This window comes from Castor canadensis, chromosome 16 (assembly GCF_047511655.1).
Source record: "Castor canadensis chromosome 16, mCasCan1.hap1v2, whole genome shotgun sequence".
Taxonomy (NCBI): Eukaryota; Metazoa; Chordata; class Mammalia; order Rodentia; family Castoridae; genus Castor; species Castor canadensis.
Window position 1 is genome coordinate 84721177 of NC_133401.1, and position 24519 is coordinate 84745695.

Sequence of the window (24519 nt, forward strand, 5' to 3'; positions counted from 1 at the left end):
GCCGAGTGCACTGAAGGTTTCATTCTGTAGGTAGCAGCAGTAAGTGCATGGGTGACTTTCAGGCAGTCAGACTCAGACCCTGGTTCGGCTGCCTTATCTTGTTGCAGGTGGAGAGACAGAGAGAGAGAGACAAAGGGAGGTGAGGGAGAGAGAAAGTACTCTTGACTTCTGGGCTCTAGTCCTAAGGTATTGTGATTTTCACTCTCCAGAAATTAGAAAGGCCTCAATGATTCCTTCACCTAATAAAGGAGGTGATTGACCCAGAGGTGGGAAAAACCCAAGTCACCTGGGATTTGGAGCTTGAATAGAAAGAGCCGAGAGCCACCCATCCAGCTTCCTCCAGCAGTCCCCAGTGCCATCCCCGGGCAAATGATGCTTCCTGTCCCACCAACCTCCTCCTCCTCCTGGCTGGCTGTGACTTGGCTCTGTCCCCTGGATGTGACATTACCTTGTGAAAGGGCTGAAATTTGGAGCCAGAGACACTCACGGATTCAAATTCTGGCTCTGTGGATTTTTAGTTGACTTGACCTTGACCTAAGTATGCAACCTAGCTGAGTGTCTGCTTCCTTACTCACTTACGAGGATAGCATCTGCCTCGTGGGGTGGCTATACAGATCAAAGGAACAAAAACTGGCAAAGCTATGGTGGTAGTAGTTGTCTTAGTCGCAAGGTAATGATAACAATAAAGAAGGTCACAGGACTGAAGACGGTGGCGATCGGTATCACCCTTGAGGGCTTAAATGGGTTTCTTAAAATGAGTTGAGGGACAAGTCCTGGGTTCCTCCCTCTGTTCAGCACTCTGAGGGTGCTGAGATTCATCAGTCTATTGAATCAAACTCACTTCTGATGTTTCAGGCCTGTTGCTGGAATGTCCTGGGGTGAGGGTATGACAGAGAGTTGGGATGTCTGTCTGCTCGGGGCTTGTGGGAAGAGCAGGCAAATTCTTGATAATTAGGGATGTCTCCATGGCTGTGATGGTCTGGATTCATTGTGTGCACGGTGTTGCAGTCATCTAAGGAAATTTACTAGATAGGTGGCCTCTGTCCTGCGGTATTCCTTGGGTGCCTGGCACCATATTTGGGGCACAAAAGCATCTTGACTTGTGCGCTTGGTAATAGAATGGTATAGGGACCTCACTTGAGTAGCTTTGCTCAGTTCTATAAAAGATCAGGGAATCACTTAAAATAGATTTTTCATTTTAAAAAGCTTTCAATTAACTTGGTCTTGCTCCCAGGCTCCTGTGAAATGAGTCAGGTGTGTGTCTCGCCCAGAGTAAATTTAGGCAAAGGTGTGCCCCGCTGAGGGAGAGGAGAGGCACTGTGCAGACAGCTAAGCCTGTGGTGCATTTCTGGGTCTGCTGGGGAGGAAGAAAGGGGTGCCAGGGTTGGTGGCATGGGAGGGGTGGACACTGAGACAGGAAGGTGCCACCAAGTAGTTGACAGTGCCGTCAAAGCCAGCCAGATCCCTGGGTCCCTTGGGTCTCAGTCCTTTGTTCATGCCTCATTAAACCTTTTTTTTTTTTTCCTTTTCTCATGTGTAAAATATAGATAATGATGGCTCTGTCAAATGAGCCAGTCCATGTGAGGGACAAAGGACGTAGCTCAAGGCCAAAGCCTTAGGAAGAGCTCAGCAATAATACCAGACTTGATTGTTGAGTTTTTCTTAGCATGTGGTGAGTGATTGACCCTGGGCTTGCCTTGCTATTTCCCGCCCTCCTGCTAGGCTCCCTCCAGCACCTGGCACAGGGTATGTGCTCAGAGAGTGCTAGTCTTTAGGAAGACACTGACTTTTTTCTCTGTCAGCCTCAGGAGGCAAAGCAGGATGGATCCAGAAGAGAAATCAGAGCTGATGTACTGATGGCCATCATTTATTGATTGCTGACTGTGCACTGGACACAGTGCCATGGCTTTGCATGTATTACAGTCTGAGCATCCGTAGCCCAAATATCTGAAATCCAAATTGCTCCCAAATGCAAAACTGTTTGAGTACCAAGTAGAAAATTCCAGATCAAGAAGCTTTGCTTTATGCATGCATTATTTACAATATTATATAAAATTTACCTTCAGCTTTCATGTATAACGTGTGTAGGAGGCATAAATGAATTTCCTGTTTAGACATGGGTCTGGTCACCAAGCTATCTCATTGTGCATACATAATAGTTCCAAAATCCAAAAAAAGATCCCAAACCTAAAACACTTCTGGCCTGCTTTGGGATAAGGGGCAGTTGATCTGTATTTGATTTATAGAGCAAACTTATGGGGCTGGAATCACTAATTGAGAAAATTAAGCCTTAGAGAGGTTAAGTGACTTAGAAAGATCACCAATCGAGTAAGTGACAGAGCTGGGTTTGGGACCCTGGTGGTCTTCTCTGATTTTCTGGTTTGTCTCACAGAGGCACAGCAGTCCCAGCCCAAGTCATAAGTGCTCTGTTTGCATTTAGTGAGCACTCAGCTGCGCCTGGTGTCTCCTTACTGACTCAATGCAAGTGAGCCAGGCTGTATTTATCCAGCTTGGGAGCTGCAGCGCTGGCTGGGCCAGACTCATGCCCCAGAACAGAGCTCACAGGCTGTTCCGGTTTTCCTGTGGTCAGGGCCTTGGGGCCCTTCAATAATTTGTTCTCTGGCAGAATCCGCTGGTTTCTGAAATGTCTTTCTACGTGTTCTAGGTCAGAAAAGATGTTTTCCCCCTGAAGCTGTAACAGAAACCAAGAACTTAAAAAGGGCCTGGAAGTTTCCTCTGCTGTGCCCTTGACCTGAAGGCCTCATTTAAAGTCTTTCAGATACAGGAGGCATCATTTGTCTTTTTGAGTTTCTTAGGGGCGGCCCATAAGGCCTAACTGCTCACTGTCACCGGGTTATTTTGTCCATATAATCTATGTGTTTTTCTCCTTCCACTTCTTGTTGAATATCCCCTTATTTACACTCAGATCAGAGAGTTTGTTTGTCAATATGAGCTCTCCTGTGCTCAGCAATCAAGAACAATAAGGATCATAGATGTTTACTTAGCACTTACTAAGAGCTGGCTATCTCACTGTTTAACATCAAAATCACCTTCATGTGATCATTCATCTCCATTTCATCAATTAAGGGAAGATTTCAGAAAATCAGTTTGTGGTCACACAGCCAGTCTGTGGAGGAGAATGGCTTGCCAGCAAAGCTATCTATGGGAAGTAGACTTTCTTCCCTTTCTTCCCAGTTGTGGTGATGTCCCCTGACTTCTCTTCCCATTTCCCACTGTTCTCTGGATCTGATGTACATTTTTTTATATTCCTTATGAAACTTGGGCAGGTGCAGAGTGTATCTCCATGCCTGGACTCTGGTGTGGTCTGTGGGTACTTTGCTTTGACAGAGGCTGAGGCCTCTGGTCTTGTCCTCATGGAATTTGTGTCATTTTCTTCTCCATTTAGATTCTCAGAGGACAGATGAAGAATGCTGAGCTCTGGTTCGAGCTCTAGCACAGGTGCAGTCTGTGACCTAGAGCAAATCACATCTTGCCGGCGGAAATTAAATTCAGTTACCTATAAAGTTTATGGTTTTGTGGAGAGCCCCAGCTTGCTCTGATTACCTAAAAGTCTCTTTTCCTTCCCACTTCAGTCAAATAATATTTACAGGGGGTAATGCCAAGTCAGTTCTCCACTCTGGCTCTCTGGCTCTTCGTCTGTCTAAACGCTCACTGGATTTCCCAGGAGCTCTTGGCTTTGAACTCCACCCCAGGGAGCTGCAGGAAGAAGCTTGTCCCACTCTGTGAGTTCTTTGACTAAAGAGGAGTTGGAACAAAACCAACCAGGTCTAGTCTAAGCAAAAAGGAAGGTTACTGTAAGGATACTTGTGCAGCTGTAAAACCCAAAAGACTTAATCAGATACAGAGAAACAGGGAGCAAGGGCAGAAGTCATTGTCATTCCCCCTGGAGTGCTGCCATTAGATGACTCCCAACAAAGCTCATTTTAAAATGCTGAGAGAGAGAGAGAGAGAGAGAGAGAGAGAGAGAGAGAGAGAGAGAGAGAGAAGGAACTGCCTTGACGTCCTTAAGTAATAAAAAGTGTTACCTGACAGCATCACTGTAGGTGGAGCAGGTGGTTCCCCTGAAGATGTGCTGGTCAAAACCTCACTACCCCCCACAGAAAGACAGAGGAATACACCTTCCAGAAAGAGCTGTCTGTATAGAAATGCATAGGCAGCCAAGTCTAGGGTTTCAGTGTAGGTGGAAACAATGGGCAGGCTCAACAACACAGACCAGGAACAGTCTTTGAGCGTTTAATAATGGCCTTTAGGCAGCTATGGGTGGTGGAAAGAGTGATGGATTAAAAGGCAAAACACTTGAGGGATGGAGAGTCCATTGGTTAGAGTACCTGACTGTGGGAGCAATGGAAAACAAACAGCACCATCCCACGAGGAGGCCAGGAACCACCATGTTGAGTGAAGGTCCTGTCTTCTGTGCCAGATCAGATAGAGGATGGGACTCTGGACCCATCTTCCCACTTTGATGGTGTGTTAATCTGTTTTCTGTTAATTGTGGTGAAATACTTGAGGCTAGGTGACTTTACAAAGGAAAGAGATGTATTAGCTCACAGCTGTGTAGGTTCAAAGGCATGTCACTGGTGTTGGCCTGACTCTGTGGGGACCTCATGGCAGATGACATGTAGAAGGGAAAGATCACATGGTGACACAAGAAGCCAGAGAGTGACAGGGGTCCAAACAGAAGTGCGTTAATCGTTAATACCTTCGAGGCAGTGTCCTGAATGACCTGATGACCTTCCACTAGGCCCCATCTCTTAAAGGTCCTACCAACTCTTCACATAGCCATATTGGGGACCAAGCCTCCAACACATGAACACTTGGGGCATAAACCACATCTAAAGCATGGGAAATCTGAGTGACTGTCAAACTCTTGAGAGTTCTCCATTTCCTTGTCCATGTCGTGGGGATTATAGCAATGAGAACACCCCTACCACAAACAAGGAGGCAGCAGTTGTGTTCATCCAGGTGCGATCTTGTCATCTCCTTATCCTTTGACACACCTCTGCAACAGCCTACACTTTGAAGGAGAGAAACTGAGGCTGGAAGGAAGTGAGAGAGGTAGTGAGATGCTGAGCAGAGCCATGGGACCTAGAGCTGGACAGCCATGTCTGGATTCTGGCTCTAACACTTATCAGTGTGGTCTCCCAGGGCCTGTTGTTTGAGCTCGCCCTGTCTGTCAGGTGGCACCATGGCAGGGTCTGCTTCGGTGTGGCTGTGAGGAAGAAGTGATTGGACATGCATCACTAGTACCTGGAGCACAGGCATGCTTTCTGTTGCTAATACTACAATGGAAAGAGACTTGAACCCAGAGCTGATTAACTCTACAATCCATAGTCTTCAATAGGAACCTCTGCGGCAGCAGGGCAGGAAGGCTTGGGAGTAAGTGGAGTGAGAGAGGGAGAGATGAGGGAGTGAAGAGCCAGCTTTGGGGAAGAGAATGAAGGAGCTGAGGCATGAGGCCACATCAGGACCTGTGACTCTTATCACAGCCTTCCTCCATGACTTTGAATAAGATGCTCAGAAGGTCAGTTACAATGGGTAGGTTCTAGTAACTGACTGGGACATCCAGCACCAGCCTCCCCTCAGCTTCTTCAGGGGCCATTAGAGAGGGGTAGCTAGGAAAAGAAGGAGAGAGAGACAGAGACTAAGACAGGAAGAGTGATGGAGTGATGGAGTCAGAGGAAGAGAGAAGGGAAGACAGAGAGAGAGAGATTGGTTCATGCTGAACATGGTAAACAGAGAGACACATTAGAAAGAAGAGGGAAGAGGGGTGAGGGCCAGTGGAGATTTTGTGAAGACAGAAGTGAGGTGGCCACCGTTGACTGGCCTATTGTGTGGCAAAGGTACAAACAAGCCAGTTATGTGTGACAGCACTTTATCTGAGGAGAGCACCTTAACCAAAGCCAGGCCCTCTCCAATTTGTGACAGGAGAGGCTATCTTTGTCTAGACCAGGGACAGAGGAGCTCTTGTGTGTGTTTCACTCTGGGTGTAGGAGATTAGGCTGGCGATAAAAGCTTGTTTGGAGAAGCCTTGGGCTGAGCGACACTCCTGGGCTGGGGGAAGGGGCAGATGGACTCAGGATGGGTTTGATGGAGGGATGGATCCAGGCCAGAGTGCAGGAGTGTATCAGGAGAGGCATGGGAAGGCCCTGATCGGACACACATCACATGTTCACAGCAGCCAGTCTCCACTGTTGGGCTAACGAGGAGGTGCAGTTTCTAAATTATGTATTTTGCTTCTGTTTATGTTACTCTTTACAATGGCAACCCAGGATCTTGGTAATCAGAAACACAGGTTTGAATAGGTAATAAGTACACTCCTGAAATAAGAGGGCAGGAATGCAGTGGCCCCAACAGAGAACAGACTGCCGGTGTTCCTGTGACAAGCAGGCGGTGGCTAACTGCAAGGGGCTGTGTACTCGAAAATATTTCTCTTTATTGTTTCCAGGGAACTTTGGGAATCTGATGACCACAACCTCCCCTTTGATTCTTGCAGAAGGGTGACATTATTAACGTCCCCCCAACTCTGATGACATTTCTTCCTCTTCAGGGTTGAAACAGATGGGAGGGGTGGGTTTATAATCCTGTGTTGAGTGGAGGGTTTCTGTTCAGTAGGGTGGGTAAGAGGTTTTTCCCTGTGTGTGAATTACCCACACAACTACCGAACGAACTCCTTTTCCCCTGGAGCCCCCATCTCCCACCCACTTTTCTTTTACATTTTACATGAAGGCTGTGGCAGGTCCACACTTTCAAAGGTATTGACTAGGCTGGAGGTGTAGCCCAAGTGGTAGAGCACTTGCCTAGCAAGTGCAAGGCCCTGAGTTCAAATGCCAGTACCTCCGAAAGAGAAGGAAGGAAGGAAGAGGGGTAAAGGTATTGCCAGTGGGCTTGAGAAGTGAGCCAGGTGTGTCTTCTTTCAGGCTTTATGAAGGCAAAGAGCAGATGGAGTTTGAAGAATCCATGAGACGACTCTTTGAATCCATCAATAATCTGATGAGAAGTCAGTATAAAACCACCGTCCTTTTGCAGGTGAGTTTACGCTTTTCCTAGGTTGTCCTATGTAACAGCACACTGAGATGATGTCTGCTTTTTCGTAAATGCACAGCCTGGTGTAAGCTGACCACACAGTTTAAAGATCGTGAGGCCCACAGGCTCCTCTGCACAGGAAGAGGCACATTTACTGTTTGCACCCCATGGACACAGGTGCCTCCTTTTAAAATAGCTCTGAGGCTTTTCTTATCCACAAGGATATAAATCAAACTCAATCCATTTCTAATGGTGAGAACAGAAAGGTGGAAATGTCTTAAATTGGTACTCCAATACTTCACTTTTTATTCACAGTACCATAAGCTCAGGTCAGGTTTGGGGACCTGTTGAGGTCTCCCCAGCAGGCACAAGAGGTTTCGAGGGAATGTGTCATCTGCTGTGGTGGACCCTGGGGCTCACCTGCAGACTGGGCAAACTTTTACGACACTTTGAAGACCAGTGCTGAGTTGGAGAGAAGCTGCAGGGTTGAATGAAGAGACTGTTTCAGGTAGACTGTCACAGAATTGACTCACACACATTGGGGTGAGGGTGGTGGGTTGCTTTTTCCCCAATAAGAAGAACTCAAACACGTTCATCTAAGCCAGTGAGTTCATGTCAAGTGCTTCTTTTTAAAACCCACATTGTCCTTTTAGCTGCTAATTTAAGGTATCCATTATGCTTGGGGTTCGCCCAGCCTCGGTTAGAGGTAATGAAAATGCTCGGCCAGCATGGAGCTGAAGATGCAGAGGCAGCAGTCCATCCAGGGAGCGTGTGCCTCTAATGCCCTGGGTTCCAAGCTGCACACATGACAGTCACTTGGGTATCTTTAGTGAAGTCTGATGCCTGCTCACCACCACCAGGCTCTCTCACATAATTGCTAGAGAGTGTGATCGGGACAAGGAGCGTTTACAAAGCTTCCCAGGTGACTTTAACATGAAGCATTTTGGAAACCACCTTGCTAATGGCTTCTGGTTGAAAAGACAGAACCTATATATATATATATATATATATATATAGGGGGCCTGTTGAGGGACTTTGTCTCTTTTGTCATTGTATCCTGCCACCTAAAATAGTTGTAATGTGCTCAATGAGCACCTGCTGAAAGAAGGAATGCACAACCATGGGGACAGGTGTTATGATGTCACCTTGATAGACGAAGAGATTGCAGTTCAGCCAGTGTAGGTGGCCTCCTGAAGTGGTATGGCAGGTGGCAATGCTGGGGTCAGATCTTTTTGCCTGACTCCACCACTGTGTTCCACTGTTCATGATGGTGTTCATTGAGCACTTACTGTGGATATGGGTGTTGCCTTGACATCTGTGGGTTCTGCAGTCTTAGCTTTCATGCTGGCTTAAAAAAATGTCTGTCCCTTATCCTAAAATTCTCATCACTCTATGACCACAGCAAAAGGGGGCAGGGACAGACTGAGAATGTACCCTGAGTCTCCAAGCCTGCCTGTGTTGCATTGGAAACAGCTGAGCTTGTGCTAAGAGGTCACGTGGCGTTAGGATGTCAGGGGAGAGGTGAGAATGGCCAGCTGCAATGAGGGAGGCAACAGGGTTGGGTCAGGCTCCAAGGAAAATGTAGTGTGAAGAAGCCAAAGATGGGGAGGAGTGGAGCAGATCCCGTAGAGGCAGAAATTCCATGGAGAGGAAAGACAGAGGGAAGGCACCGGCTTCTGCAGCTGTCTCCCTATGGTGAGCTACAAGTATCTTCGAGGGAGGTGAAAAGGGATGGTGGGAGTAAGAAGTAGGGAAAAAAGAAGGGGGAAGAGACAAGGGATGCCAAAATGAATGAGTGAGTACCTCACCAGGAGCGTGGGTCAACAAGAATGTTCTTTTTATTTTATTGTGTCAGTAATGGGATTTGAACTCAGAATTTCATACTTGCTTGGCAGGCACTCTACCACTTGAGCCATACCCCCAGCCCTTTTTTGCTTTAATTATTTTTCAGGTAGGGCCTTACGTTTTTGCTGGGGTTGACTTTAGACGAAAATCCTCCTACTTACACTTCCCTCATAGGTGGGATGACATAACACACCCCACTCCTGGCTTGTTTGTTGAAATGGGGTCTTGCTGACTTTTTCCCTGGGATGGCTTTGAACCACAATCCTCCTGATGCCACCTCCCAAGTAACTTGGATTACAGGTGTAAGCCACCGTACCAAGCCAACATCTCATCCATATGACCTTATGCAGATCACGTAAGTCCCCACCGTCTCTATTTCCTCATCTATAAAACCTCACTGTTTGAATGAGGATCCCAGAAACACTGTCTGCAAATGAGCAAATTACAAAATGCTGTGCAAATGCAGAACTAGCGTGATTGCCGCCGTTCGTGCTAAGTATTTTTAGCCTGGGTCTTACTGTCTGGGCAACTGTGTTTTCAATGCCGCACGCTCCCCAGATTATGCTGGTCTCTTCTTATGGATTCCACTAGCAAAGGGGCTTTATTTCTTTTTTAATTTGCTCTAAGGGCCAAATTTAGCTTCAGGGATTGACATAAAGCCAGGGAAGGTTTCCACCTATTTACATGGTTGTTGACAAGTTATCAAAGAAGGATTTAAAGTCTTGTTTAAATATGGAGAACAGAGCCACTGAAAGGGGCTGCAATTCTGTTTCAGGGTGTGTGAAGTGGGCTGAAGATGGGAGGGAGGTTGAGGCCGTGTGGTGTCAGCAAATCACACAGAAGGGATCTTCTCTGGCCTGTGACACTTCAGTTTGAGCCTGAGAGACCTGGATGGGAAATTAGGCCTGCATTTTCTGGGCTTTGGTTTTGTAAACTGGGAAGGCCAATGTCAGATTAGAGGGTTATTGAGAGGATTAAAGAAAACATTATATATAGTGCCTGAAGTGTGAAGCCTGTGACATCATTTAGTTTAAATAGTTTTGTGTCTTTTGTCCCTTTTTCTACTTTCTCATCATGAAACAAGATTTGGGGCTATTTCACTATAGTGAAAACTGGAAGGGGACATTTGTGATCCCAAACCTGTGCCATGAGGCCAAATAATGTTGCTGCTTTCAGTTATTCATTTATATTAAAAAATAGATTTGCATTTGAAGGAGAATAACCTAGAACAAGAACTGACTGTGTGAAATAAACGATGGCGACATTTCACCTAGTGACAAGGTACACCGTGACTGGGAGTGTGGTTCTGAGCCTGTTTCCTGTCAGTAGGGAAGTATGTGTTGGGTAGAGCACAAAGCGGAACGCCCATTACTGACGTTGCAGTTCAAACTGAGCACTTGCAGCTGGGTGGTGGCTTAGAGTGGATGGAAACCCTTGTTCGTGTCTGCGTTAGCTCCAGGTAGACCAGGTCTGGTTCAAGTCTCAGCTTCGTCCATTGCAAGTTCTAGGACGTAGGCAAGTTATTTCCAGGTTTGAAGGCCCCTCTGGCTTGGTGGAGAGCTTTCCGTGGTTTTCTTTATTGCTCTGTGTTGGCATGACAGCAATTCTCTCAAAACTGTGGAGAATTGAAAGTCAGTAGTTCAAAGAAGGTAGAAGCAGCAACAGAAATACCTTCCATTGTGTTCCAGGCATGGAGCTGGGCTCGTCACATACAATTCTGCTGGAGACATGCAAGGAAACCACTGGCCTCAGTGCCCTGAAGGTTCCAGGATGTTAAATAATTCACCCCAAATTACACCTGTCTGTAGTGGGGGTTGAGCTAGAATTTCAATGCACCCAGGCGTCCTGACTCCAAAGTCAATCTTCTGTATGCCTCAGGAATGGCTCAGGTCAGGGGTCTCCCTGTGTTTTCAAGAGTGGGCTGCATGCTCAGAAGGCCTTGTGAGTTCCAGTCCTGTGGGCATCATGGGTAAAACCATGGCAGGTTGAGAAGGTCAGCAGCAGATACTTGTGAAGTTGATGTAGCTCCAAAGTGCATATGGTGACATTGTGCAGACCAGTGTGTGCCATTCTGCTCAGGGTCCACGATGTTTGTAATGTTCCAAGTAGATGATAGAAGTGCACGAAGTGAACAGGGGTCTTGGTGACGTGCTCTTTTGGTCACTCTGATCGCCACTCATGCTGATAGAGCTACTAGAGTGTCCAGGAGCCAGGGGCTCTATCTTTTGTTTCCCTGATGTCTGGAACAGTATTTGTCTCACAGTAAGGGCTCAAATTCTGTTGGCTGAATGAACGAAAGGAGGAATACTAGCTTCCTCGCTTTTGTTGTTGTTGTATTTTAGCATTTATTGCACGTTATGCTATTGAGGTAAAAGTTTGACCTATAATCGTTAGCTCACTTGATCTTTATAACAACCACCTCAGAATGCAAATATTCTCATCTGCTTTTCAGATGAGGAAAAGGAGGAGTTGAGCAACTAAACTTCAGCTAAAAAATAGCAGACCTTGGATTTGAATGGAGGCTGTGTAAGGCCAGGGTTTACTTTCTTAGCTACCACCAAACAATAGTGTAGTTTCATGAAGGACCCAGGTATTCTGGAAAGAGCCAGGCGAGTTAAACATGCCTGAGAATGGGCAGGTGTTGTTCCACCGTGGTGAACGTGAGCTAATCAATTATACCTGTTAATTGATGTCAACTGTTCACATGTCCAAACTAAAGGAAAAAGTGGCCCATTCTGGAGCAGTGGCCCACAGGGCTGTGTGCTGAATGCCCACAATTGGGGGGTGGTGGAGGTGACACTAGCAATTAAAGGTGTGCCACTGTCCTCCACACCTTTCTTGGACCCTTTCACCTTACATCTGGCAGGCATGTTTATGTCCATGCTTCAGGGAAACATTTAGGAGAGATGGATTCAGTCCCCATGAGGAAGCTATAGCTCACACTTGTCATGTAATTGTCCCATCAACCATAAAAGGTCAGGTAACCATATTCTCTTCACTTTCCTGATGTGTGTGTGTGGGGGGTGGGGCACGGGAGTTACCTTTTCCATGCCATACAGGTGGAGGTGTGGACTCAAGGTCAGCTGATCTTCTTCTTCATTCAGCTGCTTTCCCTAAGTTCTACTGCTTCCTGCCGAGCCTCAGGGGCCAACCTGATGTTGAGTTCATGAAAAACATATACCAGAGCCTGCCAGTCCCTCTGCCCTTATCTCCAAAAGAGGAGCTCTATTATTGTTTAATGAACTGTACCATTGTGTGGTGGTGATTAAGAACCAAAATTCTGGTCTTACACAGCCTGGACTCACATCCAGGGGTTTTAGTGATGAGTGAGCCTCTTGAGAGAAATTCATTTCCCTGGGAACAACTCAGCATCTCTGCCATGGTGAGGTCCTTGACATTGTGTGTCCTGTTCCCATGGATCTTGACTTTGACCAACTATCTTGTGGCTAAAGTAAAAGGATTGGAATTGGAGATGTGGAATCAGGGTCTGTTTGAATGTCTGTGGCTCTTGAATGAGGAAGTTGTCTCACCTTCTTGTATAACTGTGTTTGCTTTCAAGACATTTACTTTTGGCAAGAAATCTGTGTCTTTTGGCACCAATGCTAGTCGCTCTTGCCCTGTAGTGTGTGTGTGTGTGTGTGTGTGTGAGAGAGAGAGAGAGAGAGAGAGAGAGAGAGAGAGAGAGAGAGAAAGAAAAAGAAGACCTGAAACACTCAATAGGCAAGCCCCAAGCCCCTTTGAGTTTGGGGGCAGTTCCACTATTTGGTTTTGAGTTTTTGTTATTGTTTTTAAATACTTACAATTTGCTCCCAGCCCAGAGTGGACGGTTCTGTGTCAAGACCATCTGGAGAGCAGTGGTCTCCAGGCTCCTCCCTTGCATTCTCTCCGGGCCAATCACCGTCTCTGGGTTTGGATCTTGCTTTCTTCTTGAGGACTGTACCTGCCTTCCACAGAGCAGGAAATACACTTAGTGCTACTCACCAAGCTAGCAAAAGTTTTCCTGGTGGCCATTCATGCAGCACCCTGTGCATGTTACGAGGAGGTCCATGACTTAAAGAGTGTGGGTAAATTGGACTTTCTTTTCAAAACCTATAAAAGCGGAGGGAGGGCCTTTACGCACTTCTTCCTCCCAGTCAGCATGTGTACTCTGTGAAAATTCCCCACTTGTAACACTTTTCCAAAGGCATGGCAGCAGCAGAGCATGCTGGGTAAGAGCCAGCTGGGTGGTCAGGTCATATCCTTGCTGGGCTACTTCTTAGCTACGTGGCTTCTGGCAAATTATTTAAGTGCTCTGTGGCATAGTCTCCTCACTGGTCAATGGAGTGACAGTATCCATTGGTAGAATGGTTGTAAGAATTAGATGAGAGCTGGGCATGCCTGTGATACCAGCTACGATGGAAGCACAGGTAGGAGGACTACCTCTGAGGCTGGTCCAGGCAACAGCAGGAGACCCTATCTGAAAAAGAAACTGAAAGCCAAAGGACTGGGGCCACAGCTCAAGTGGGCAGGGCATGTGCCCAGCAAGCATGAGGCGCTGAGTTCAATCCCCAGTGGCACCAAAACAAACACCACCACCAACAAAAAACCGCACAAAGTATTTGGCACATAGAATGTTTCCAGTAATTTTTCTGTTTAGAAACTCTATGATTAGTAGTCCTAGTCTATACGTATATGTGCATTGCGTCTATGTGTAGTGTAAACACATGTGTAGGTATTTTAAATGATGTGTGCAATATTGAATCAAAGCAGTGACCTTGCGGTATTATTTTATGTATTACGGTAGCGTAATACAGTAATTTAACTGAAATAGCAACAGTAAAACTGCACAGTTCCCAGGAGGCTGACAGATCTAGAAACTCAATCTGTTTCTGCTTCCCAGGCCTCCCAAACATTCAACAAATAGAGGTCTCCAGTAAGTCTTATGACTGAGCCGTTCTCTTCCAGGAGTGCTTGGTAGTAGCACCTGCTGTCACCTGCTCAGCTGTGTTGGGGACAGTGGGCAGTAGCTCTGTGGCCAATCCTGGCCATGGCAGCAGTCTTGCAAGTTCCTGAGTTGGAGATAAGCTGTCCTCATCTGCATGGGGAGCCCTGGGTTTCCCACTTCTCTGTGGCAGCTCCTGGATCAGAGGTAGTTGAATACTGTCCTGGTGTGTCGATGACACCCTCGGTCTCAGCTACTCTGTTTGTCTGACTTTATTACCAGCCCAGTGCTGGAAGTGGGGAGATTGGCTCCTTCTCCTAGCCGACCCAACACCTCCTTGTGAAGAGCTGGGGCGTGGCTGAGCGTCCGTGTAGACGCCTGCTGTTGTGGTACTGGCACGTCACCCCACAGCTCTGGAATGATATGCATCTCTGAAGGCCAGCCACCCACAGCAGACACCGACATCCTGGCTCTCCCCAACTTGCTGATGGGTTTGTTTCTGCCTTTTTCGCTGTAAGATGAGGACAAGTGCTGGCGAGAGGTGATCTGGAGAGACTTGGCACGCTTTCCTTGGAGGGCCTGGTGTGTGCTAGACATTCCAGGGCTTGCAGGGTGTACTTTACTTTCCATTCATCTCCTTTACCCTACCTGACCATGCTGAGACTTGGAGGTGAAGAAATGGGCCTATGCTGAGGTGGAGGGAGAGCTGGGGTCCATAGCCAGGTCCCTAGGCTGTGTGTTCTTTGGCCTAAAAGTGAACAAAGAAATGATTTTCTAGAAGTGCTTAGACCAGCCTTTCTCGGACATGTGTGTCGGCACATGGGTCTCTTTAGACGTTGAAGGGTGGGAAGAAAGCAGCCTGCACGTGTGTTTGACTTTGCTAACACAGCATTGGGACGATTGAGCAAGAACACCTCATCCTCTAAGTGACTGTGGGTTCCAGACGCCTCATCGCTTCCAGCTGCTCTGCACTCCTTCTGCATCACGCCCTTCTGTCATTGTGCAGTCCTGCAGGCGTCTGACTTTGCTGCGTCTGTTGGTGTTCCCTGACAAAGATGGTCCTTGACCAAATAGGTCAGGATGTACTGTTACTGCAGCTGCCTGGAGGAATGTCAGGAGGCTTTGCAGCACGTTAAAATCCTGGGAAGTTCTGCACTTGAAAAACAAAAATAACCAAAAATCCTCCCTGGTTTATCTTCACTTTAGCCAATGTTTCCCACGGTTCTCTTCTGGCGACCCCCTTTATCTCTGAAGTGTACCTAACACCATCCTAATGGCTCAAGAGTGGTCAATTGAACATAGCTTCAGAAACACTGGCTTCTCTTATCATCCAGATTTGAAAGAATAAAGAAAAGGACATGGGAAACTATAAAGAAAAAGTCTGACAAATTTGACAACATGCAAGTTAGAATCTTTCTGTGCAGTAAGAGATGTGATAAACAAAGTCCAGAAAACAAGTAGCGGTCAAACGACAGGAAAAGAAAGAGAAAACTCTTGCAAAATGTGTGATTGAAAAGAGTTAATGTTTTACTGTGGCAGTACTGGGGTTTGAACTCGGGGCCTTGTATTTGGTAGGCAGACGCTGTACCACTCGAGCCATGTCATTGTTACCTACAGAATTCTGCAAACCACTAAGCACAAACACCAAAGAGGAGACTGGAAAAAGGACACGCACAGGCAATTTAATAAATGTGGATATTCAATGAGTATGAAAAAGATGCCTGACTATGCTGGCAATCACTACCATCACAAATTGTTCATCAGACTGACAAAAAATAAAAAGATTGTACATTCAGCGTTAGCAAGGTGTGGGCAAAGCAACAGCCAATAAAGAGAAATTGGTGACTGCTTCTTTTAAGGTAATTTGACGAGATGTACTCAAGTTTTTGTATATATTTTGAGGTGCTAATTCTTCTTTGAGCAGTCTACCCCACAGTGACCTTTATAGGTGCACAAGGGTAAATATCTTCTTATTGCATGTTTTACACTTAGGAAAGACTGAAACAGCATGGTGCTCAGGAGAGGGGATGGGCTTAGGGAACACCGTGTACCACTTGGCCATTGCTAAGTGGTGGCTAGAAGTGAGGAGAGAAGTGCTCCAAGGAATGACATGCCAGAACCCACTGGCAGGTGGCTGGCTGAACAAAGCAAGTTCAGCTGTGTATTTGCATGCACACAGGTGCAGGTACGTATTCACACATGTTCGTGCACACACACATTCAAAGCATTCCAGGAGGAGACTCACCACCATGTTGACTGGTCCTTCCAGGGATGACAGAATGGAGTTGAGGTGAAGATGTAGGATGTCAGGGACAATTTTCACCCCAATCTTGTTCTACATCAAGCTTACAGAACTAGCATTTGGAAATCACACACAAGGGGAAAGGGATGAAAGCAAAGAGAAGGGTGGTCATCTGATGAGGTGGTCATGAGATGAAGGGTCACAAAGGACCCCAAGAGCTCCCATCTGAACTTGAATCCGGCTCCTCGCCTGCTCACTCTGTGACCTTGGGCTGGTTACTGAATCTTGATGCAGCTAAGGTACCTTATCTATGAAAATAACATTTCCCTTGCAGGGCCATAATTAAAAAGATAATATATTTACAGCGCTCAGCCACTGTCTGCCCCACTATAAATCCTCAGAGAACAGTCATAGTATTTAAGGAAGAAGCTTCTATGTACATGGCTAGGAGTAAGAGTTTCTTGAACAGAGGCATTTTTACTGGTTTTATTTTGGTCTGATTACTACAGGAGGACTCATGCTGATAGCAGAACACCTGCAACGTGAGGAAAATAAATATAAAAAATGCATACTTGTAGGAGGTTCTTAGACATTATTTCCCGTCCATGTGACTCACAACTTCTCCTGCTAAAACTGCTACATGGCCGGTGGGGTGGCTTTGGAGGGGAGGGGTGGGGGGGTGTGGTTCATACCTGAGGATGAAGAAAGAGAAGCAATCCTACCATGCCCAGCCGGCGGGCCTAAGTGTGCCCAGCATTGCCCTCTCCTCACAGGTTACCACGTGGCCATGGAGAGGAATTATCAGTAACTACCATTTCATCCCTGCCACCAGCAAAACCGTTCAAGCTCACCATCTCCCAGTAATAATAAGGGTTGTCATTTATTGAGCACCCAAAATGTGCCTGGCACCCTTCCGGATGCCTCACATCCTGTAAAAATAGATGTCGCTCTATTTTATAGTAATGGAAATTGAGACATCAGCAAACCTAAGTGTTTTATTCAAACCACATGGCTAAGAAGGTGTGTATTTGACCACAGATCCATATGGCTTCCAGTACATTACTGTGTATTACTGCCTTCTTGAAGGTAGACACTGTGACTTCTCTTTTGTGGACACAGAGCATATGCCTGTGTTCAGATCCACTGTCAAGTCTTGAGTCTTTACAGGAAAGTCCGAGATGCAGGGTCAATCTCTGATCTGTGTCGTGTCGCAAAGTGTCCTCCTCACCAGCACAGGGCTGTTGGATGTGGGCGTCACTCATGTTTACTTCTCGTTGCACCTAGGTGGCTGCTTTGAAATACATCCCATCTGTCCTCCAAGACGTGGAAACGGTCTTTGATGCCAAGCTGCTCAGGTGAGAGCTTAGGACGCACTTTCTCCCACTCTGCCTTCAAGCCAGGATTCAGAGGGAAAGCAGGGCTCTCATGGGGGTGCCAGACACTCCCTCAGCTCAGGACAGGGAGGGCCCATTCTGGGGGCCTCCTTCAGAGCCCCCGTGTGGGAGTTTTCCCGTGTCAGACTTTGGTGACAATGGACAGTGCAATAAGCGTCCGTTTGAAGATACACAAGGTAAATGTTTTTTGAGAAAGTCTCCATCTCCCCTGGACTTGTCAGGTGTTTGGGCCTCAGTCTTTGCCTTGAATCCCCATAGCTGCAGATGGCGAGCACTCTAAGGATGCTTAAATGACTAACAGATGGGCTTAGCTCCCTCTCTGCTCTCTACCTCCGTTCTCATGGAGAATACTCAGTTGTAACATGGTAATGCTGCTAGAATGGGGCGTTTGAGTCCGATCGACTCCTCTTCTTTTTCTTAAATTTCCCAGATAATGTTAATACATTAAAAAAAATCTCTTTACATTTAAGTACTCTTAGATCTAGCTAAGAGTGGTAAAGATGGCACACAGAGTCCTCGTGTGCCTACCCCCACCTTACGCCGAGGTTTACATTTTGCATAACTGCGACACGCTGAGACTGACATGGTCACATTTTAACTTCACTCTGGACTTCACGAGGGTATCACCAGGTTTCCTACAGATGTCCTTTTTCTCTGATCATCCTGCAGGACACAAGCTGAATGTTACCTTTTCAGAAAGGCAAGTTCTAGTATTGGGGAGAAATTAACTTCCTCCCCCTGTCCCTGTGCTGTGATCTCCTGACACAGTCCACCATTTCTCTCGGTCACTGTTTATCCTGTTGCGTTGACTCGTTGACCTCTGTGCGGTGCCAACCTCCATGCAAATGCAAGTCCCATGCCAGCTGGGACCCTGTTGTTCCCGTGACACCCCACTTCTCTGCATGCCTCTTGTCACACACCAAGTAGATGCATGCTTAATAGCAATTAATGAACACAGTGAGTTTATTTTGGAAAACTGGCAGGGACTATAATTTTGTTTGGGGATATTTTTATCTTCACTCTGGGAAGAACTATCTCCTTTCTGATGTCCTGAACTGGTTCTAACCCACAACTTTTTCACAGCTTTTAAAAACTAAGGACCTTTTTTTTTTGAATCTTAAGACATCCTATTTTATACCATGCATAAAATATTTTTAAATAAAATGTATGGTAATGAAGTCAGAACCTGCTTTTAAACTCTTGTTTCTTTCACTCCACAGCTGTCTAAACTTGAGAAAGCCAGGGAATTTTTTTCCCACCTTAGTTCTCCCACTTGCAAAATTAGGATAAACAAAGCCAGGTGTGGTGGTTCTTGTCTATAATCCTAGCACTCAGGGAGGCAGAGGCAGGAGGATTGTGAGTTTGAGGCCAGCCTGAGCCATATGTGGAGACTGTTTTTTTATATAGTAAAAAAAAGAAAGATAAATCAGAATAAATATTCTCTTCACCTCAGAGAGTCAAGGTTTAAAACACGTGTCTGCTACACAACTTTCAGGGCTATTGGCGGTATTTTGAGATTTCCACATCTCTTTGAATCCATTCATTATCATATCTACTGAAGGCTTTCTATGCACTTGCTGCTCTGTGGGAACTGGGGGGTCTGGGGGGACCAAGATGGATGCCACCTGTGCCCCCCGCAGAGCTGACAGTCCAGGAATGGGCTCTGTGTGTGCTGTGAGGCGGGAGGCATGGGTCTGACCTGCCTTTGCCACCCCTGTTTCCTGCCCTCAGCCAGCTCCTGTACGAGTTCTACACCTGCATCCCGCCTGTGAAGCTGCAGAAGCAGAAAGTGCAGTCTATGAACGAGATTGTGAGGAGCAACCTGTTTAAAAAACAAGGTGAGCCAAACCTCCCCGGGGTGTGGCCGGGTCCTCTGAGCCAACCCGTGGGAGAGGGCAGCCTGGCCTGGCTCTCAGCCGTCTCTTCTAACGTCTCTGCATCTGTGTGTGAGAGCAGAGAACAGCTGCCAGTTTGGACACCAGGCCTGAGCTGAACTGATTTTAGGAAGGATTTTGAGGGAGTCTTATGGGGTGGTGAGCTTGCAGTCACTGCCGAACTGTTTTCCCCTCTATGGTTTATTATTGCAGTCTTCAACTTCAAGGGAAGTAGGTGAAGTTTCTTTTAATAAATTCAAAGAACCTTTAGCTGAGAAGTTCTCTATGTGTGGAGTGTGCGAGGATGAACTGGAGAGCTTATTAAAATGCAGAATTCTTGGGCCCATCTTAGAAATTCTCATTGAGTAGGAATTAGGAGGGTTTATTTTTGGTTGTTTTTTTTTTTTTTTTTTTTTTAGCTTTTAGAAGAAATGCAAATGGTTCTTGAATAGGTAATGCGTTTACATGGATCGATACAAACGTGTGAAAACTGCCATGTGAAAGGTCCTTTTAGACTCTGCCCCTTCCCAGGGCAGCTGGCGTTTCTAATTTTGTCTTGTGTTTGCTTTCTGGGATGCGTAATCCAACACATTCACACATGTCCTCCCCTGGCCTCTTCTTTCTGTCTCTGAGATGGTAGGGAATCGTGTAACTGCTCTATCCTTTGCTTTCTGTTATTTGCTGGTATTTTTTGGAGATGAGAGAATGACAGAGAATTTGGCAAAGGTGTGGTCAGAGCTTCTGTTCCTCCTAAACTGGTAACCGCCAACTCCTCTGGTAAGTTCCCTACTGCCAAGAGACTGGAAGTCTCCAGTTTCTGAGACTGGTGAACGAGCTGCCCACAGCTCCTCCAAATGCAATGCAGTGGGATTTAGAAGTTCAAGTTCATCCTCCACCTAATTTCTAGCAACCACACCCTCCTGGATCACGTTCTGTATAAGTGCATCACCTATTCAGAAGCTGCATTTCTTCTCTCCTCTCCATGAGGGTGACAAATGACGTAGGTCAGCATTTTCTGTACCCTAACTCTTTCCAATGTTAAATTCCTCTGTCCACACTGATGTCAATAATAAAACGCAAAGCCAATGCTGCAAGAGACAAGAGGTCTTAAATTGATCAAGTCAGCCTTTACCCAAGTGGGATTATTCAGGGGATGGACCCTGACTAATTATGCAAATTGCCTGGTAATCACTGAAATACTCAGCACCCACTTCACTGTACAGATGTTTTTTTCCAATGCCTGGGTGACACGGCGCTTCCAAAAATGCTCTCTGAATCCTGTCTGCGAAGTTAAGACGGGGGAGAGAGTCACGGGCAGAAAAGTACCATTCTTCCTTCTTTACTCATGCGTACAGTCTCCTGACCCTTCAGACAGATGTGTGACAATAGTCATCTGAGCCCTTGTGGTCTGTGTGTGCAGGGTGGTGTGTTCAAAGCCACGGGAGGCCAATCCTCCCGAGTCTGATTGCATTTCTTACATCACTGTGGCTTTGAAAAGGGAGTCCTCACTCTGAGGTGGTGAAATGTGTCTGCCCCTTCCTGCCCCACAGCCCCTCCTTCACTTCAGGTAATGTCACTTGAGATAGATTGAGTCCTGTCCTAGGGACATGATAAGGCTGCCTCAGGCTGCATACAGAGCTGCCCAGGTGGCCTAGAGTGGGCTCTGAGCTGCTGCTTCATTGTTCTGAGCTGCTAGGATTGTCAGGGCCTGGTTATCGTGGAAGCCGGATGGAGGGCGAGCTTGGCCCGACTGGACATGAAATCAGTTTGAGACCCAGGCCTAAACGCCTGGGATTCCACATGTCAGGTCTGACCACTCCTCCCTGCACACCAATAAAGAGACGAGTCACAGTGAAGGGCAGAGAAAGATTTATTGCACAGCACAGGAAACCATGGGAAGAAGCAGAGTGAGCACTCAGCCCGTCTTCAGCCATCTTTGGGGGACAGACATGAGCTTAGCTTTACATAGACAAAGAATTGTGGGGGAGGAAGGTATGCAGCAGGATGTGTGTGTAAGGGGGGCTACAGTTGAACAGTCGCAGGCAAGGTCGGGTCTGGTTGGTCACTATCTTAGTCCTAGTTTGGGGAGGGGTTCTAGAGAAGTTGTTATTGCTCTCATCACTCAGGGGGAGCAATCTGGTCATGATAGGAAGTCAGTGTTGCCTCGTGGTTGGTCTGTCCTGAGGAGACTCTGCTGTCCCTTGCCTTGGGGGCAGTTTCCTCTATCCCTCCTTATAAGCCTGTTGTCAGTCAGTCCTGTGAATTCCAAGGTGGCTGCAAGGTGAATGACTCAGAGCAAAAACAAATGCAAAAATGGAGGTAGGGAGGCCAAGCTTTTCTCCTGCTTTTAGTTCATCTGTGGACCCAGTAAGGTGTCAGTGGTTTCTTTCAGCAAAAGCAGTTTACAGGCATGTGGAAGTGGAGCTGATTCCTTCCCCAGGGGACTCATGAAACCACAGGGCAGGCTGGTCAGCTGCTGCCTACAGATCCTGGTGTGTGTCTGAATTTTAGAGTCAGTAAAATCCCTTGGGTTAATCTCAACTGACAGAAGGCCAAGCAATGGTAGCCTCTAGTTACAGAGGAAGTCCAGGATCCTCACCTTCTGGGAGGAGGCAGGCAAAGAGCCCCTTGGGGACCAGTTTTCTAGAGGATGCCTGGGCTCATACGCAAGTGCATGAGGCTCTTCCACACAGCCTAAAGGGAATGCCGTCCCATGAGTTACCTGCTAAGTGAACCTCTTATAAAATAGTCCCAAAGGGAAGCCCATGCTTATCCTCAAATCTTCAACTTCCAGGTGATAGAACCCAAGTTTGTGATGTTTACTGGTGTCCATTGCTCCCCAGTGGGGGCTCTCTTTAGATCTTAAGTAGGGTGAGTTTGACCCCTGGTCAAGTTTAGCTGAAATGAAATCCCCGTTACTCTCCGTGTAGAGGGAACTGTGTCTTGGGATGTGATATGCCCTGACCCCTTGCTCATCCAACTGCTGCCTGCGTGGTTGGTGGCACATGGCAGCCTTGAGCATTTGTGTTGATATCAAGCACTTGCTGGGGTTCTGGCAGAGTTGAGTCACCTTCAGAAGGATCCTGTGGAGATTTGGAGAAGGGTGAAGGGTAAGGCACTGCTTCTTGTGTCACTCTACCCCTGAGTTCGGTTCCTGGTTCCGTCCCTGATCAGCTGTGTGACTATGTGTGATTTTCCTAATCCCTCCGATCCTCAGCAAGCTCTCTATAAAGTGGTTAAAATAATAACAGCGTGTGTGTTGGAAGGTTGTCTGTGGGCCAATGAGACAGTTGAAGCATCTGAAGACTTAGTGTCACACTCGGCACAATGCCCCATATGCAGTGGTAACTAATCTTTGTCATGCGTATTCTTCTTCCACTCCCTGCAGCACCCCAACTTCTCTCCCGACTTTAGAAGGGAGACTCCTGTGTTTGGTAGTTACACACAACCCTAAGCCATGGTTCCTTGGTTCCTGGTTCCTGGGAGTTGACCTCGTTTCCCTCAGGGTCTAAGATACACAGACTTTAATGAATAAAAGGGTCCTGGTCGGGACGCTCCTCCTCTTGTGGCTTGGGTGTTCTTTACGGTTCACGTTCCTTTTCCCGAGAGTATCCTTGCAAAGGCCCGTGTTACGTGAGTCTAGAAGGAGGCTCAGGCCTAGGTCGTGGACAAGTGTCTGTGTGTCACACTTCGTGGTTGATCTGGCTTCACAGAGTTGCATCGTGTGGGACACTTGACCATCATCCTCTCTGATGGTTTGACCCTTGGTGACCTTATTTATTTATGTATTTGTTTATATTTTTTGACGGAACTGGGCTCGAGCTCAGCTTTGTGCTTGCAAAGCAGGCACTCTACTGCTAGAGCCACTCCTCCAGTCTGTTTTGCTTCACTTGTTTTGGAGATGGGGGAGGAGGGGGGTCTCAAGAACTATTTGTCCTGGGTGGTCTTGAACTTCAATCCTTCCAATCTCAGCCTCCCAAGAAGCTAGGATTGCAGGTGCTTGGTCTTTAACTTATTTTTTAGCATATATTAATTATGCAAAATAATGAGTTTTATCATGGAATTTTATGCATGTATACAATGTACTTTGATCATATTTACTCCCCTATTGCCTTCTTTTGACCCTTGGGGCTCTTTTAAAACACGAGTTTGCTTGTTTGTTTCTTTCCCTCTCTCATTTTCTTTTGTGGAGATAATTGGTCTGTACTGGTCTCAACTCTTTCTGGATTTAGGATCTTCAGTACCCTACTTAATGCTAGCATACCTTAACTTCCTCATCTGTAAAATGGGACCAGCCCCGGGCTGGTGTTGTGGGATCCTGTGCAGCTTGGTGGCACGTGCTCCATATCCTGCTATGTGGGGAGTGAGGAGGCCCCGCCAGCCGTGGCCCTACATGGGATGGCTTTCCCCAGGTGAACGGCTTCAGTGTCAGCAGGGGACCTGAGAGACCCAGAGGCTAATTTGTGTCTTTTCAGTGTGAGGGCAGACCTGCCTGGTGACACTGATGAAGGGGGGATGGCCGGATCTGCCCTGGGGAGTGTGCGGGAAGCCAGGCCTTCTGCACCTGCTGGCAGATGTGTCCCTGAGAGCCCAATCTCTACATCTGTTGTCTCATCAGACTCTATAACTGCTTGATGTCACATGGCTGGCTTTTCCTCAACCTGCAAAGCAGGAGGGAGAAGCTGATCAGGACATGGAGGCTTGGGCAGGTTTCTTTGCCCCATGGGGAGTTTCTCTGGGAACTTCTCTGAGAAGCTGTGTGGAGAGCACAAGGCACCTGCTTTCCTTCCACCTGGACATGGCTGCCTTGTGTCCCCACTCCTGTGCACTGCCCACAGTGTCTGGGGCTGCCCGCCCAGAAGTCCAGTTCACAGTGGCCAGGCAGCTGCGGGGAGCACAGGTAACTGTGCCAGCCACTGAGAGTTTATCCTTGTCATCAGATCATTGCAGCATTGGTCTGAGAAGAGGGGAGGTCCACTGAGTCCAGCAGGCATTACTTCGCTTGGTGAGCTTACAAAACACCTCCGAGCTGGGTTCATTTCTGAAAAATGTGACTAGGAATGTCACCATGAGAATAAGGGAACTTTGACTCAAGAGTGTCCTTGTTTCTGATCCTACATGGTCACTTGCTAACAGTGTTCCTTCAAGCAGGTAACCTCTCTGAGCTTTTTGAGGTACTGGAATTTGAACTCAGGACCT

General features: G+C 47.0%; 1 protein-coding gene across 4 annotated transcripts in view; it reads left to right on the forward strand.

The window, feature by feature from the left end:
- The window catches only part of Dock2 (dedicator of cytokinesis 2), a 378635-nt gene that overhangs the window by 90409 nt on the left and 263707 nt on the right, over positions 1 to 24519 (forward strand). For all 4 annotated transcript variants that reach the window (XM_020164385.2, XM_074057759.1, XM_074057758.1 and 1 more), the window contains 3 exons: positions 6939 to 7047; positions 17337 to 17407; positions 19178 to 19284. In XM_020164385.2, the coding sequence (XP_020019974.2) occupies positions 6939 to 7047; positions 17337 to 17407; positions 19178 to 19284 (287 nt within the window). The remainder of the gene's footprint in view (positions 1 to 6938; positions 7048 to 17336; positions 17408 to 19177; positions 19285 to 24519) is intronic.